We start from the raw sequence: 12695 nt of genomic DNA, 5'->3' as shown, positions 1-12695 counted from the left end.
GGGAGAAGGTGTTTGAAGTTGGTACATGAGATGATATAGAAGTCGAAGGGCTTACTTCCCATGTTGCACTCCTTTTCTCAGACTTTCTGTGGTGGGAGTGCCGAGAGTGCTTATGATAATAGTGTGACGAAGAGTCTGTATGATTTGTACGTGAAGACGGTGATCGCTTTCTACGTTTTATTGTATACTCTGTTGAAGTAGCTCTCGAAGAGAAGGAAGTATCTGAATGAGGTGGCGTTAGCGATGGAGAGGTGGAATAAGATCTTCTGGAATGTCCACGTCGTCGCTTTAAGCCATGATCTGGTGATTTGTGCGCCGATTTGGGTTTATGCGCACAAGAGCGCCCAGGAGTGATTGGCGCCGATGTCTCCAGCGCCATGCGTACAGACAGATCCTGCGCTGTGCGCATAGATATCGTCGGCGCCATGCGCACAGGTGTTGCTGCTTCTGTGCACACAGGCATCTTCGGCACCATGCGCGCAGAAATCTTCAGCTCCGTGCGCGCAGAAGTTTTCTGTGCCATGCGCGCAGGGTCTTTCGGTGTCCTGCGCCCAAGTGTCTTCGGCGCAGAAGGTATTTTAGGCGCAGAAGTTTTAGGCGCTTGGATGTCTGGCGCCGATGTCTCCTGCGCTGGCGATTCTGGGACTGTGGATTTTTTAAAATCCAATTACCCTTGCTGGTTCGTCAAGTCCTTACCTCCAATTTTGGAGGATTGAGGATCCCACGACGATGCCCTCTTTTTTGAGGGAGCCTGTAACGAAGTAGGGCCAGGTGACGAATGAGCCGCCGATGGCTCCGATAAGGCAAAAAGTTCCTGAAGTCTATAGGCCCGTTTTTTTAGGGCTCTTGGAGACATTCTTGAACAATACTCACAATCGTCACGATTGTGATCTGGCCCCAGGCATCGGTAACATTGGTCATGACCATCTGTGACCGACATTACCTTTCCGCAATTACAAGGTTTAAACCCCGATTTTGACATTTCTATTTTTCAACGCTGAGGAGAAGAACAGCTCCGTGTGCGATCCCGCTCGCGGAAAAAACAGACTAAGGAGATTCTGTTACTTTCCTGCGCGGGAACACACACGGAGCCGCAGACAGCAAAGCTCTAATCTCTGCTTTGACAATCTCCGCCTCCCAGACCTGATTGACAGATCCCATGACAGCATGGCTAATTCAGTCCTGCTATCGATGGGAAAACCGTTATATCAGTAAAACCATCACAATGGTGTACAATATATTAAACACAAGAAAATACAATGCTCAGTCATATCAAAATATCAATTAAAATGAAAATATAAAAATAAATAGAGACATCTTTGTAGACAGTATAAAAAGTAAAAAAAATATTAGAACATGATTAAAATAATAACTAGTCAAAGTGTCAAATAAATTAATAAAAACTAAATTAGAAGAATAAAATAAGTATAAGAAACTGCATTAAGCCTCTGTTGGTTTATCATTGTGTTTTTGCGTATGCACATTTAAAAAGCCATGTTTTGAGTTCTGCTTTAAATTTTTTAATGTCTGCTTGCAGTCTTATTTCTGCAGGAAGGGTGTTCCAGAGTTTTGGGCCTGCTATGGAAATTGCTCGTTCACGTAACTGACATAGCCAAGCTGATTTAATTGTAGGGATAGTTAGTAGTCCCTGGTTTGCTGATCGCAAGTTTTTTTGAGGAATGTGTAAACGTATTGCTGTATTTAGCCATTCTGCTTTTGTACCATAGATTATGTTATGAATAATACATGCAGTCTTGTGCTGTATGCGATAGTTGATTGGCAGCCAATGTAATGAGATAAGGATTGGGGTTATATGATCAAATTTTTTATTACCTGTTAAGACTCAGGCAGCGGCATTTTGCAGGATTTGAAGTGGTCGGATGGTGTTTTGCGGTAAGCCTAATAAGAGTGAATTACAATAGTCGATATTTGCAAATATCAACGCTTGTAGAACTGATCTAAAATCATTTGGATCCAGCAACGGTTTTAATCTCTGGAAGGTTAAAAGTTTAAAATACCCGTCTCTTAGTTTGATCGCGATGTGTTTGTTCCAATTTAGTTCTGAGTCAAGTGTGACTCCAAGGTCTTTTGCAAATGAGGAGGGTTTAATTTTTGTATCATTGTCTAATATCAGGTGGGGAAGCTCGTCTTGCCTGCATTTTCTTTCTAACATATTATTTCTGTTTTATTCATATTAATTATCAGCTTCATGTGCTGTAGGAATTGTTTTATGGCCATTAGGTATACTACTTTAATTTTGAATGTTTGTTCAATTGTATCATTGACCGGGACAAGAAACTGTATATCGTCAGCATACACATAAAAATTTAATCCTAGCCCGCTTAGTAGATGACGTATTGGTAAAACATATATATATATTGAAGAGGGTAGCTGAAAGAGCCGACCCTTGTGGGACTCCAGTTTCAAGAGGAATTTTATTGGATGATGAGTTTTTTATTTTTACCTGAAATGAATGTTTTTTGAGGAAGGAAGAAAACCATTTTAAAACAATATCATTGATACCTATTTCTTTTAGTCATTTAATTAAAATAAGGTGATCAATGGTATCAAACGCTGCTGATAGATCTAAAAGTACTAAAAAAATAACTTTGCCCTGATCGAACCTTCTTAAAATGATATTTGTCACTGCAATTAAAAGAGTTTCTGTGTTAAAATTTTTTCTAAAACCAAATTGATTTGGGAATAAAATATTATTAGTGTCTAAAAAGTCGGCCAATTGGTTTTGTATCACCTTTTCTGTAATTTTTGCTTTAAAAGGCAGGTTTCAAATGGGTCTATAGTTGCTTAATTGCGCAGGATCGAGATGAGGTTTCTTTAAGATAGGTTTGATTATTGCATTCTTTTAAAACATCAGGAAAGTTACCTTCCGTTAAACATAAATTAATAATTGAGGCAATCGGAGGAGCAATGATGTTAGCAATTGTCTTCAAGGTAAAAACTGGAATAGCGTCAACGGGAAGATGGGCTGGATTAAATTTTTTTTATCAATGATTCAACTTCTGAAGCTGAAGTAAGGTCAAATGTGGTCCATGCTACACTTTCTTTATTATTCATCTTAATGTCTTGATTTGAATTTAAATTGACATTTGCATTTAATGTGTCAATTTTATTTTTGAAGAACCAAGCAATCTCATCACATTTGTCTTCCGGCAAAGAGCTGTCAGTCTGGAGGGAGTGTTTGGTTAGGTGTTTAACTATAGAAAAAAGCATTCTTGGGTTATGCTGATATTTCAGGATTTTTTTTGTTATAAAAGTCTTTTTTTGCTGCATCTGTGTTCTTTTTATAGCGATTCAAGGCCCTTTGTTTATAGTAAGCCAATGCTCTCTTGCAATCTAGTGTATGTAATAGTGCCTCCCTTTCTGATGCTTGAGGCTTCGGAAAAAAGGTTGGCAGTATGATTGTCTGATTGAGGTGGAAGGTGGAAACCACCTTGGCAAAAAAAGGTCAGATATGTTCGCAGGGTGACTCTGTCATGATAGAACTGAAGAAAAGGAGAGTAATGCACCAGCGCTTGCAGTTCTCCCACCCGTCAAGCCAACGTATTGGCAACGAGAAATAGCACCTTCCAGGTTAGAAACTTCAAGTCAACCTTCCCTAGTGGTTCAAAGGGGGGGTAGCATCAGTGTCTCGAGGATGACATTCAAGTCCCAAGGAACAGCAGAGGCGTCACAGGGGGCCTGAACCGTAGGGCGCCCCTCATGAAGCGGAATATTAAAGAATGCACGGAAATGCCCTCAACACTGAGGTGTACCCTGATGGATGAGATAGTGAGACCGGATTGAAATAGTAGGTGACAGTATTTAAGCAGCTATTCTGGTGAAGAACGGAAGGGGTCCAGGGACACAGTTATGCACCAGCGGCAATACTGTGAACATTTGGCTACATAATTCCTCCTCGTGGAAAGTTTCTGTGCTGAGATTAGGATATCTTGGATGTCGTGAGCGATGGAAAGATGGCTTAATACCTACCTCCCTTTCACTCTCCACGCCATCAGGTGAAGGGAGTCTTGCATAGGATGTATCAATGTTCCCCTCCTCCTGTGATAGAAGGCCGACCCTACTCCTGAGGAGAATCTGCGATTGTATGGAGAGATGAACTAGGTAGGCGTATCACGGTTGTTGGGGCCATGCCAGGGTGATGAGGATGAGATCTGAGTTGTCCGCCATGCATTTCTGTAATACCCGTCCTATCAGCGGAACTGGAAGGAATGCATAGAAAAGATTCTCTGACCATGTTATGAGGAAGGCGTCTTGGGCTATCCTTTTGTTGCTCAGATAGAGGGAACACAACTGCGGCACCTTTGCGTTGCGTTCTGTGGCAAAGAGGTCCACTAGAGGTGTTCCCACCTATGAAAATTATAGGATGCTACTTCCTTGTTCAACTCCCTCTCATAGGGATGAAAGAGAAGGCTGAGTCTGTCTGCTTCAGAGTTCCTTACACCAGGGAGATAAGTGGCTTGAAGCTGTATCGAGTGTGCTAGTGCCCATTCCAGAAGTAGTACGGATTCTTTGCACAAAGTCCTGGAACCGGACCCTCCTTCTTTGTTTAGGTAGTACATGGCTACCTGGTTGTCTGTGTAAATCATGACCGATTTTTGTGAAAGCTGCGAGAAGGTGCAAATGGTGTAGCGAATGGCTCTGAGTTCTAGTAGGTTGATTTGCAAGTTCCACTCCACTGGCAACCATAGCATGCAATCATAGATGCATTACATGGGCCCCCCAAACTCTTCATGGACGCATCTGTAGTCAGTATGATCTCATGAGGCAGAAGTAGAAAACAGGCACCTGAGTGCAGATGTTTTGGTTGCAAACACCAGTCCACATCTCTCACCATTGAGCAGGTTAGTCGTATTCTTCTCAACATCGGGTGAGAACACGGGGACACTGGGACTTTTAAGCCCCATTGGAGACAGCACATGTGGAGACAGCGTGAGGTATTACATATGTGGCTGCTGCTATGTGACCCAAGAGTGTTAGGATTTGGTGTGCAGTAGGTTGTTTTAAACATCTCAGGGTTCTGGCCAGGGTTTGAAATGTGTTGATCCTGTCTTCTGGGAGGAAGGCTTTGCAGAGTTGTTTGTTGATGAGCACATCCATAAATTGTAGTGTCTGAGAAGAGTTGAGGTGAGATTTCTCGAGGTTTATTAGGAAGCCCAGGCCTTCCAAACAAGATAGAACTTGAATTTGATGGGTGTGAATCAGACACAGGCTTGGGGCTACTAGAAGCCAATCGTCAAGGTAGGAGAAGACTTTTATGCCCTCCTTTCGAAGGTGGGCCACAGCTACCGTTAGACATTTGGTGAAAACCCTGGGCGCTGATGAGAGGCCGAAAGGTAGAACTCAATATTGATAGTGTGTTTGAATTTGGAAGCACAGGTAGCGCCAGGAAGCGGGGTGCATGGCAATGTGAGCATAAGCATCTTTGAGGTCCAGTGAGCACCTCCAGTCTCTGGGCTGTAGGTAGGTAAGATGCTCTTGAGAGAGGTCATCTTGAATTTTTCCCTGATCACGAATCTGTTCAGTGCTCTGAGATCCAGAATGGGTCACAGTCCTCCGCTCTTCTTGGGTATGAGGAAGTATTGTGAATAGAACCCCAGGGACCGCTGGGAACAGGAAACTCCCGAAATGCTCCTTAGCTCAGGAGTTTGACTTCCCATAAAAGGAGGAGAGTATCAGTCTCCCGAGCAGGAGGGGTCAAATGTGGTAATGCTGGAAGTGTTCTGAAATTGAGACAGTAACTGTTCTGGATGATGCTAAGAACCCAACGGTCGGACGTAATCTGTCCCCATACTGGTGTGAATGAAGCAAGGAATCGCCTACTGATTGCAGTAGCTGTGGCAGCAGCCAGCTCAAAAAGACGGCTGGTTTTTGGGAACAGAAGCTGGGGCTGGCTTGGGAGTGCGCTAGGTCCAGGGCTGGCCCCATTGTGGTTGTTTGTGGTGGTTGAGCCCTCTGGGTGGCTTAAGATGGAGGACAGCATGATGGGTATGGTTTGTAAGAGCACCGGGGATAGAAGGGTCTCGTGTAGGAGGAGTAATAGTGTTTCAAGGTAGGCTGATCCGGGAACGATGTCAGGGATGACACCGCCTCACTCTGTTTAAGTTGTGACACCATTTCACAAAGTTTGTTGCCAAATAAGTTATCCCCTTTGCAGGGGAGATCGGCAAGCATGTCATGGACATCTTCGCGGATTGCACTCGCCCAAAGTCACGCTATGCAATGTGCTGCTATAGCGGCTGCTGAGGTCCGGGCTGATAGATCAAAGCCCTTATAGATGGTACATAAAAGGACCTCTTCTAGATTGCTTACCATCCACTTATGGAAGTTCAATTCTGAAGGATGATCCTCTTCAGACTTCAGGCATTGGAGGCACTCGTATAGATATTGGGTAATATAGAACTGGTGCTGTTGCACCTTAGCGCTCAGCATGGAACTCTGGAATACTTTTCTTCCAAAATCATCCAGGTACCTATTGCCTTGCCCGGTGGTGTATTGGAATACAGCCATGTTTCCTGGCCTTTTTTAAAGCAGACTCCATGACAATCGACGCATTTGGAAGTTGCATGGCGGCAAAGGGGGGAGACTTGTGCATACGAAATTTTAGTTCAGTCTTTCTGGACATGGTGGGTGTGGAGAAAGGAGTCTCCCAGGCTTTGTCCATGACAGTGTCCAAGACTGAATAGGATGGAAGAGCCGTAGCCTGAGCCGGGACATCGAAGATCTTAAGGAAGTCATGTACTTCGGATCGTGGGTCAGGTAACTTCTTCGTCTCCAGATTTAATACAGAGCCCATCTTCTCCACAAATCTGGAGTAAGAAAGGTCCTCAGGTGGTGATGTTGACTCCAGCGAGCCACCCAGAGGATCAGAGGAAATTCCCGTGGAAGAGCTGGGAGATGGCGGAGAGGGGCCATGCGGTTCCCTGCTATATGGACTTCCTTGCGGGCTTAGCTCTCTAACCAAGATTTCAGTATCCAAGTCTGGAGGAGAGGGAGGTATGGAATGACCCGAACCCACACCAGAAAGACTTCATGGTGAACCTGGCTGTTGCTCAAAGACTACTGAGTAAAGGAAGTTTTGAAGAAGCCCAGTGATCTGGGACAACGTTTGTGAGGCTACTCCTTTGAGTTCGTTGGGTTTGCTTAACTGTTTTCCTCCTTTTTGGAGGTGGGGAGGCTCCTGAGAGGCATCCGTGTGATGAATGCCTAGAGGTAGAGGACTTCCCATCTGACCATCATTTCCAGTCACCATCTCTGGCAGAGGTGGAGAAAGAGGAGCGGTGTGAACAATGGGGAACGTCCCCTTCTGACTCCCCAGAATAATCCAGGTCAGATAATAGTATCGTGAGTGTCAGGGGGTCCACGCGCTCCAGACTCCGTGGGGCTGAGTGTTGTCTAGGCTCTGAGAACCGGTGCTTGACATGGCGGGTTTTCCACTTATATTTGGTATGTCACATGCGGTGGATCACCTGACGCACCACATGGCGTCAGGTGCATCGTCACAGGTACTGGCACCGGGAGCGTCGGGACATCGAAGTCCTGCGTCAAGTGGGATTTTGCGTCAGACAATGCACGACGCATCAGTTCATGGGCCCAGTGCGGCGCATCTCCATGCCCTGACGATGAATGCTGCGGCGCCGACAATACACCCAGGGTCCGGGCTGAGTCTGAAGCTGGCTCCTGTTGAGGCCGTCTGTGAGAGAGCTCTCTGGCCTTACCTCTACCCTCCAAGTGCTTTGTTTTGGAGGAGGGTTGCAGGGAGGAGGCTCTTTTTGTTTCTTTGGGCTTGTTGGGATCCCTCGCTGGGTAAGAGTGTGTCAATCGTTGTGGGGCACAGGACCCTGATGCATCATGGTCCCCTTCCCGAAGACGGTCGATCTTCACAGCTCTTTGCCACTGGGCCCTGAGGGACATCCTCCCACAGTCCCAGCAGGCTGCCATATCATGGTCGGGCCCGAGGTAGATGTAGCAAAACTTGCGTCCGTCTGTCACTCAAATGATTTTCCACAGAGAAGAGGCGGAGTTAACAGCACACACATATAGGAAAATCACAACAAAAAATGTGCGGCATATAATATACTGGACAATAATATAGCAATAAAGCAATTATTTATATTTGCACACTGGAAATGTGCAAGAAATTTAATATATAATTTACAATGTTGTAAGAACGACAGAGCCCCGACACGGCCGTGTTTCGCCTCCAGCTGCATCAGGGGGACCGAAGTTTATCAAAATTGTATATATTATAAACGGTTATTTTAACTATTGGAAAATCCGTTGGATCAGCTTACGAGGTAGCTTGGGGAAAAGAATTCAAATTGTTTAGGTTGGCTCAGAGCTGAGAGCTCAAATTTGCTGGAGACATCACGGCTGAGGTTGGATGAAAGTCTCCAAAGAGGTTGAAAAACCTCCCGCGGGTGTCGGGAGGATTGCGGAAATAAAAATTATTTTTCGTGATTTCCGAGTGAACAAAGCTTTTCTTCTGTAATTTTATGTGACATCCGAAAACATCCGGGCTGAAAAGGTGTACTCTGTACTTCCAAAGCAAGTTTAGAACCTGGCCAGATTGGCCTCCAGATAGTGAGGACAAAGATCCAAAGAGGTGTAAACTTCAATTTTGATAAACTTAGGTCCCCCTGATGCAGCTGGAGGCGAAACACGGCCGTGTCAGGGCTCTGTCGTTCTTACAACATTGTAAATTATATATTAAATTTTTTGCACATTTCCAGTGTGCAAATGCAAAATAAATAATTGTTTTGTTGCTATATTATTGTCCAGTATATTATATGCCGCACATTTTTTGTTGTGACTGACATGATTTTGACACAGCGACAAAATTTAAAACCAGGGGCCTTAGAAGCCATGGTTATTTATTTATTTATTTATTTGAGTTTTTTCTATACCGGCATTCACGGAGATTCGTATCATGTCGGTTTACATAAAACAGGGGTGATCAATACATTATAAACGTGTATAAATATAACATGAGTATACATTTTATACATTTACAAATTATAACAAGTTATAAAAGTGCGCAGAAAAAAATCAGTTACAATAAAACAAGGATGGTTCTAACTGGGAAAAGAAGAAGAAGAAGACGATAGAAATTTAACAAGAATAAGAACGTGCAGTGTTTGGTATGTCCGTATCAGTTTAGTGGGAGATAGTCCGTCTTTCTGTATTTGGTGTGAGCATCAGTCAGAGTCCGGAAAGGCTTTCAACCCCCAAAAGCACTGAAAAGTGCTTTTGGGGGTTCTCAGAGAGAGAAAAACTGCAAAGAGAGGAGATTGTGAGAGGAGAAGAATCCGCGTCCGATCGCGCATGGGGAAAGTGAAAACTGAGAGGAGACCATTAGCCGCGTGGGAAGGCACCACACAGACGTGCAGCAGCAAAACTTTGCTGCTAGGAAAGGTTCCCACCGAAAGCCGCCAGGAAGCACTCCATGAAAGCTTGGCTAATTCAGCCTGCTTATCTGGAAAAATTACTGTAAGGGTAATTTCCCTCTTTCGATATGAACCTCAAATTCATATTTATGTTTTTCCAATCATCCAGCTTCCATCCCTTCAATCTCCCACTCATTCATCTTTTCTTTTATCCCAATTCTTCCCCTTAACATACCCATCTTGCAAATGGACTGCCACCTAGTGTTTCTAAATTATACAATTGTGGAAATTAATATTCCACATTTTCTCAAAAGTCTCCTTTTCTGTGTTAATTATACACATTGTACCCATCCTAAAACTCTTAGTTTGGTTTCTTTACACAGCCACACATACCACAGTTATTCACTCTCCAGTCTCTCCAATTTTAACTTGCCCTCAACCATCCAAAAAACATCCAAATTGCCACCAAAACATTTTCACCAAACACCCCCTATCTCAGGGGACTGAAGTTTTACTTTTTGAGATCTGGTACCACCCTATGCCCACTATAGATCAAGTAGAGCTTACCGGATAGCAGAAAACAGAGAAAAATGACAGACTAAATAGATCTTGTATTCTTTATCTGTTATACAGTCTGTTATAAGTCTCATAAAAATAAGCATTTTCATATTAGCACATGGTATGTTCAATGATGGAAAAACACTTAAATCAATCTGTTTGACTGAAGTGACTAGAGAGAACTCGTCCAAAACTATACCATATTAGCATTCATCAATAAACTTCATAATTATATGTCTCCTGCTCAATATTTTTCCTATAATTACCAATGAAATCTTGGCACTGTATCCAATAACCAGGAATGAGTACATACACGTCCGACTTAAGTATGGGACAGCTCCCCTATGAGAAAAGGCTAAAGAAGTTAGGGCTGTTCAGCCTGGAAGAGAGACAACTAAGGGGGAATACATGATAGAGGTCTAGAACGGGTAGATGTGAATCGGTTATTTACTCTTTCGGATAATAGAAGGACTAGGGGGCACTCCATGAAGTTAGCAAGTAGCACATTCAAAACTAATCGGAGAAAATTATTTTTCACTCAACATACAATTAAGCTCTGGAATTTGTTGCCAGAGGATGTAGTTAGTGCAGTTAGTGTAGCTGGGTTTAAAAAAGGGTTGGAGAAGCTGTTGGAGATGTCCATTAACTGCTATTAATCAAGGTGACTTAGGGAATAGCCACTGCTATTACTGGCATCAGTAGCATGGGATCTTCTTAGTGTTTGGGCAATTGCCAGGTTCTTGTGGCCTGGTTGGGCCTCTGTTGGAAACAGGATGCTGGGCTTGATGGACCCTTGGTCTGACCCAGTAAGGAAATTTCTTATGTTCTTATAAGAAAATATTCAGATGATAGGTTGGTTAATTTATTTGGGTAAGGGCTGAGATTTTTCAGTAGTATAGGTTTCTTTTAACCAGCAAATACTTATTTTTAAACTTCTACGGTTTATTTAGGTTTGAAAAGTTTACATACCTGAAATTTTGCGGTTGTACTTGTTCTTCCTCATCACTTTGTAGAAGATCATCATTGAGCTCTTCATCTGACAAATCTGACTGATTCTAGATTATAAGAATAAATTAAGGGTAAAAACAAGCATGTAATTCCACATATTGAAAAATAGGCCATGAAAGCTTCATGTTTGAGATTATGTAAAGAGTAGGTACTACTTAAGAGAGCTGTTTCAAACACAGAATTAAAGGTCAACAAATAACATTTTTAAAGCATTAAACCAAAGACTCAGGCCGATGCAATACAGCACGCTAAGCCGAGCGCACTCTTTAAGCAGTGGTTGGACGCGGGTTTTGGTTGCTCGTGCACAACCCCTTACACTATAAGAGGATTATCACATCCAAAAAGCACATCCAACCCCCCCCCCCCGAAGCCAATAGCGCTCATCACATGCAAATGCATGTTGATGAGACTATTAACTATTCTTCCTGATTCAAAAAAAAAAAAAAAAAAAAAGTATGCCTGACGCACACATTTTTACCCTCAGAAATTAATGCCTGCCCGTAGCAGACAATTTTTGAGCAGCCCAAAAAAGCGCACAGAAAAGTAGGAAATACTGCTTTTCTGTACTTCCTCAGACTTAATATCATGGCGATATTAAGTCAGAAGAGCAAAAAAAAAAAAAAAAAGGGACAACCTTTAAAAAAAAAAAAAAAGGATGTGCTGCAGTCAGGTTAGGAAAAGGGACGCTCAATTAATCAGTGCCCATTCTGCTAACCTGTGGCTGTGCACAAGTCAGGAAAAGGGACAGCTGACCTCTCCCTGGTGCCCACTGCTGAGGAGGCACTAGGGGCACACAATTCCTTCTAGCGCCTCCTTTTTACTATGGCAGCCAATTTAAATATTAAAAATCGGGCACCCCAGAGAGGTCAATCGGCACACGTTGGGAAAGCGGGCGCTCAATCATGAACACCGTTTTCCCCTCGCTGATATTGCATGGGCCTGTCTCCAAGAGATGAAGCAAAGAGCCCTTGGTAAAGAAAAACTAAGTTTAGAGTCTTGATAACAAACACATCATATGAATGAGAAACACAAAGCATTAGAACATCTCATGTCGTTCATACACTATAAATATACTGACTTACAACTCCTTTTAGCAAAACTATAAGAAAAAAATACATCTTGTGAATATTCTCATGCCAAATTTATCATAAACAGAGCCAATCCTAGCATAATGAAAAAAGGAGATTTCTGCAGAAAGGCAACCTTTCAACCAAAAAGGCAGCTTATGAGGTCACGGTGTATGTTGTAGTAATTTGTTTAGTGTTTTATTCAAACCAAACATCTGGGAAGGGCATGAAAATGACAGGGGTGGGTTTAGATAAACATATGTACACAGACCTCAGGCACATGCATGCCCCCAGGAAGCAGGAACCATTAGTTTGGTTAGAACTTCTGGTTTTATTATGTTGGTTCACTGGCTCTCTTTATGACTACCATAAGTACATATTGTTTATAACTGCTTGGTTTTTTTTTTATTTCACATACCTATTCACCCATTTTATCCTCACTTAGGCATTGGGCATGCTGTGAATAATATCAAACAGTGTTTCCCAACCTTTTCAAGCCCAAAGCACATATACATTAACAAAAATGTTGTATTGCACACTAATCTCCATGGAGCTGATAGAAAGGAAATGGAAAGGATTCACATAGCCAAAAGAAGAGCTAGAGAAACTTTGAAAGCATTACCAATCTTTCTTCCAAAGTTTAAAACAAATGGAGAGA

At 42.9% G+C, this 12695-nt stretch overlaps 1 protein-coding gene across 9 annotated transcripts in view; it reads right to left on the bottom strand.

Moving 5' to 3' along the window:
* The window catches only part of RBM33 (RNA binding motif protein 33), a 523998-nt gene that overhangs the window by 422883 nt on the left and 88420 nt on the right, over positions 1–12695 (bottom strand). For all 9 annotated transcript variants that reach the window (XM_029588463.1, XM_029588468.1, XM_029588464.1 and 6 more), the window contains exon 4: positions 10932–11017. In XM_029588463.1, the coding sequence (XP_029444323.1) occupies positions 10932–11017 (86 nt within the window). The remainder of the gene's footprint in view (positions 1–10931; positions 11018–12695) is intronic.

The sequence above is a fragment of the Rhinatrema bivittatum genome, chromosome 2 (genome assembly GCF_901001135.1).
Source record: "Rhinatrema bivittatum chromosome 2, aRhiBiv1.1, whole genome shotgun sequence".
NCBI classification, from domain to species: Eukaryota; Metazoa; Chordata; class Amphibia; order Gymnophiona; family Rhinatrematidae; genus Rhinatrema; species Rhinatrema bivittatum.
The sequence above is the reverse complement of the archived record's forward strand: the minus strand, read 5'-3'. Positions and strand labels throughout refer to the sequence as shown.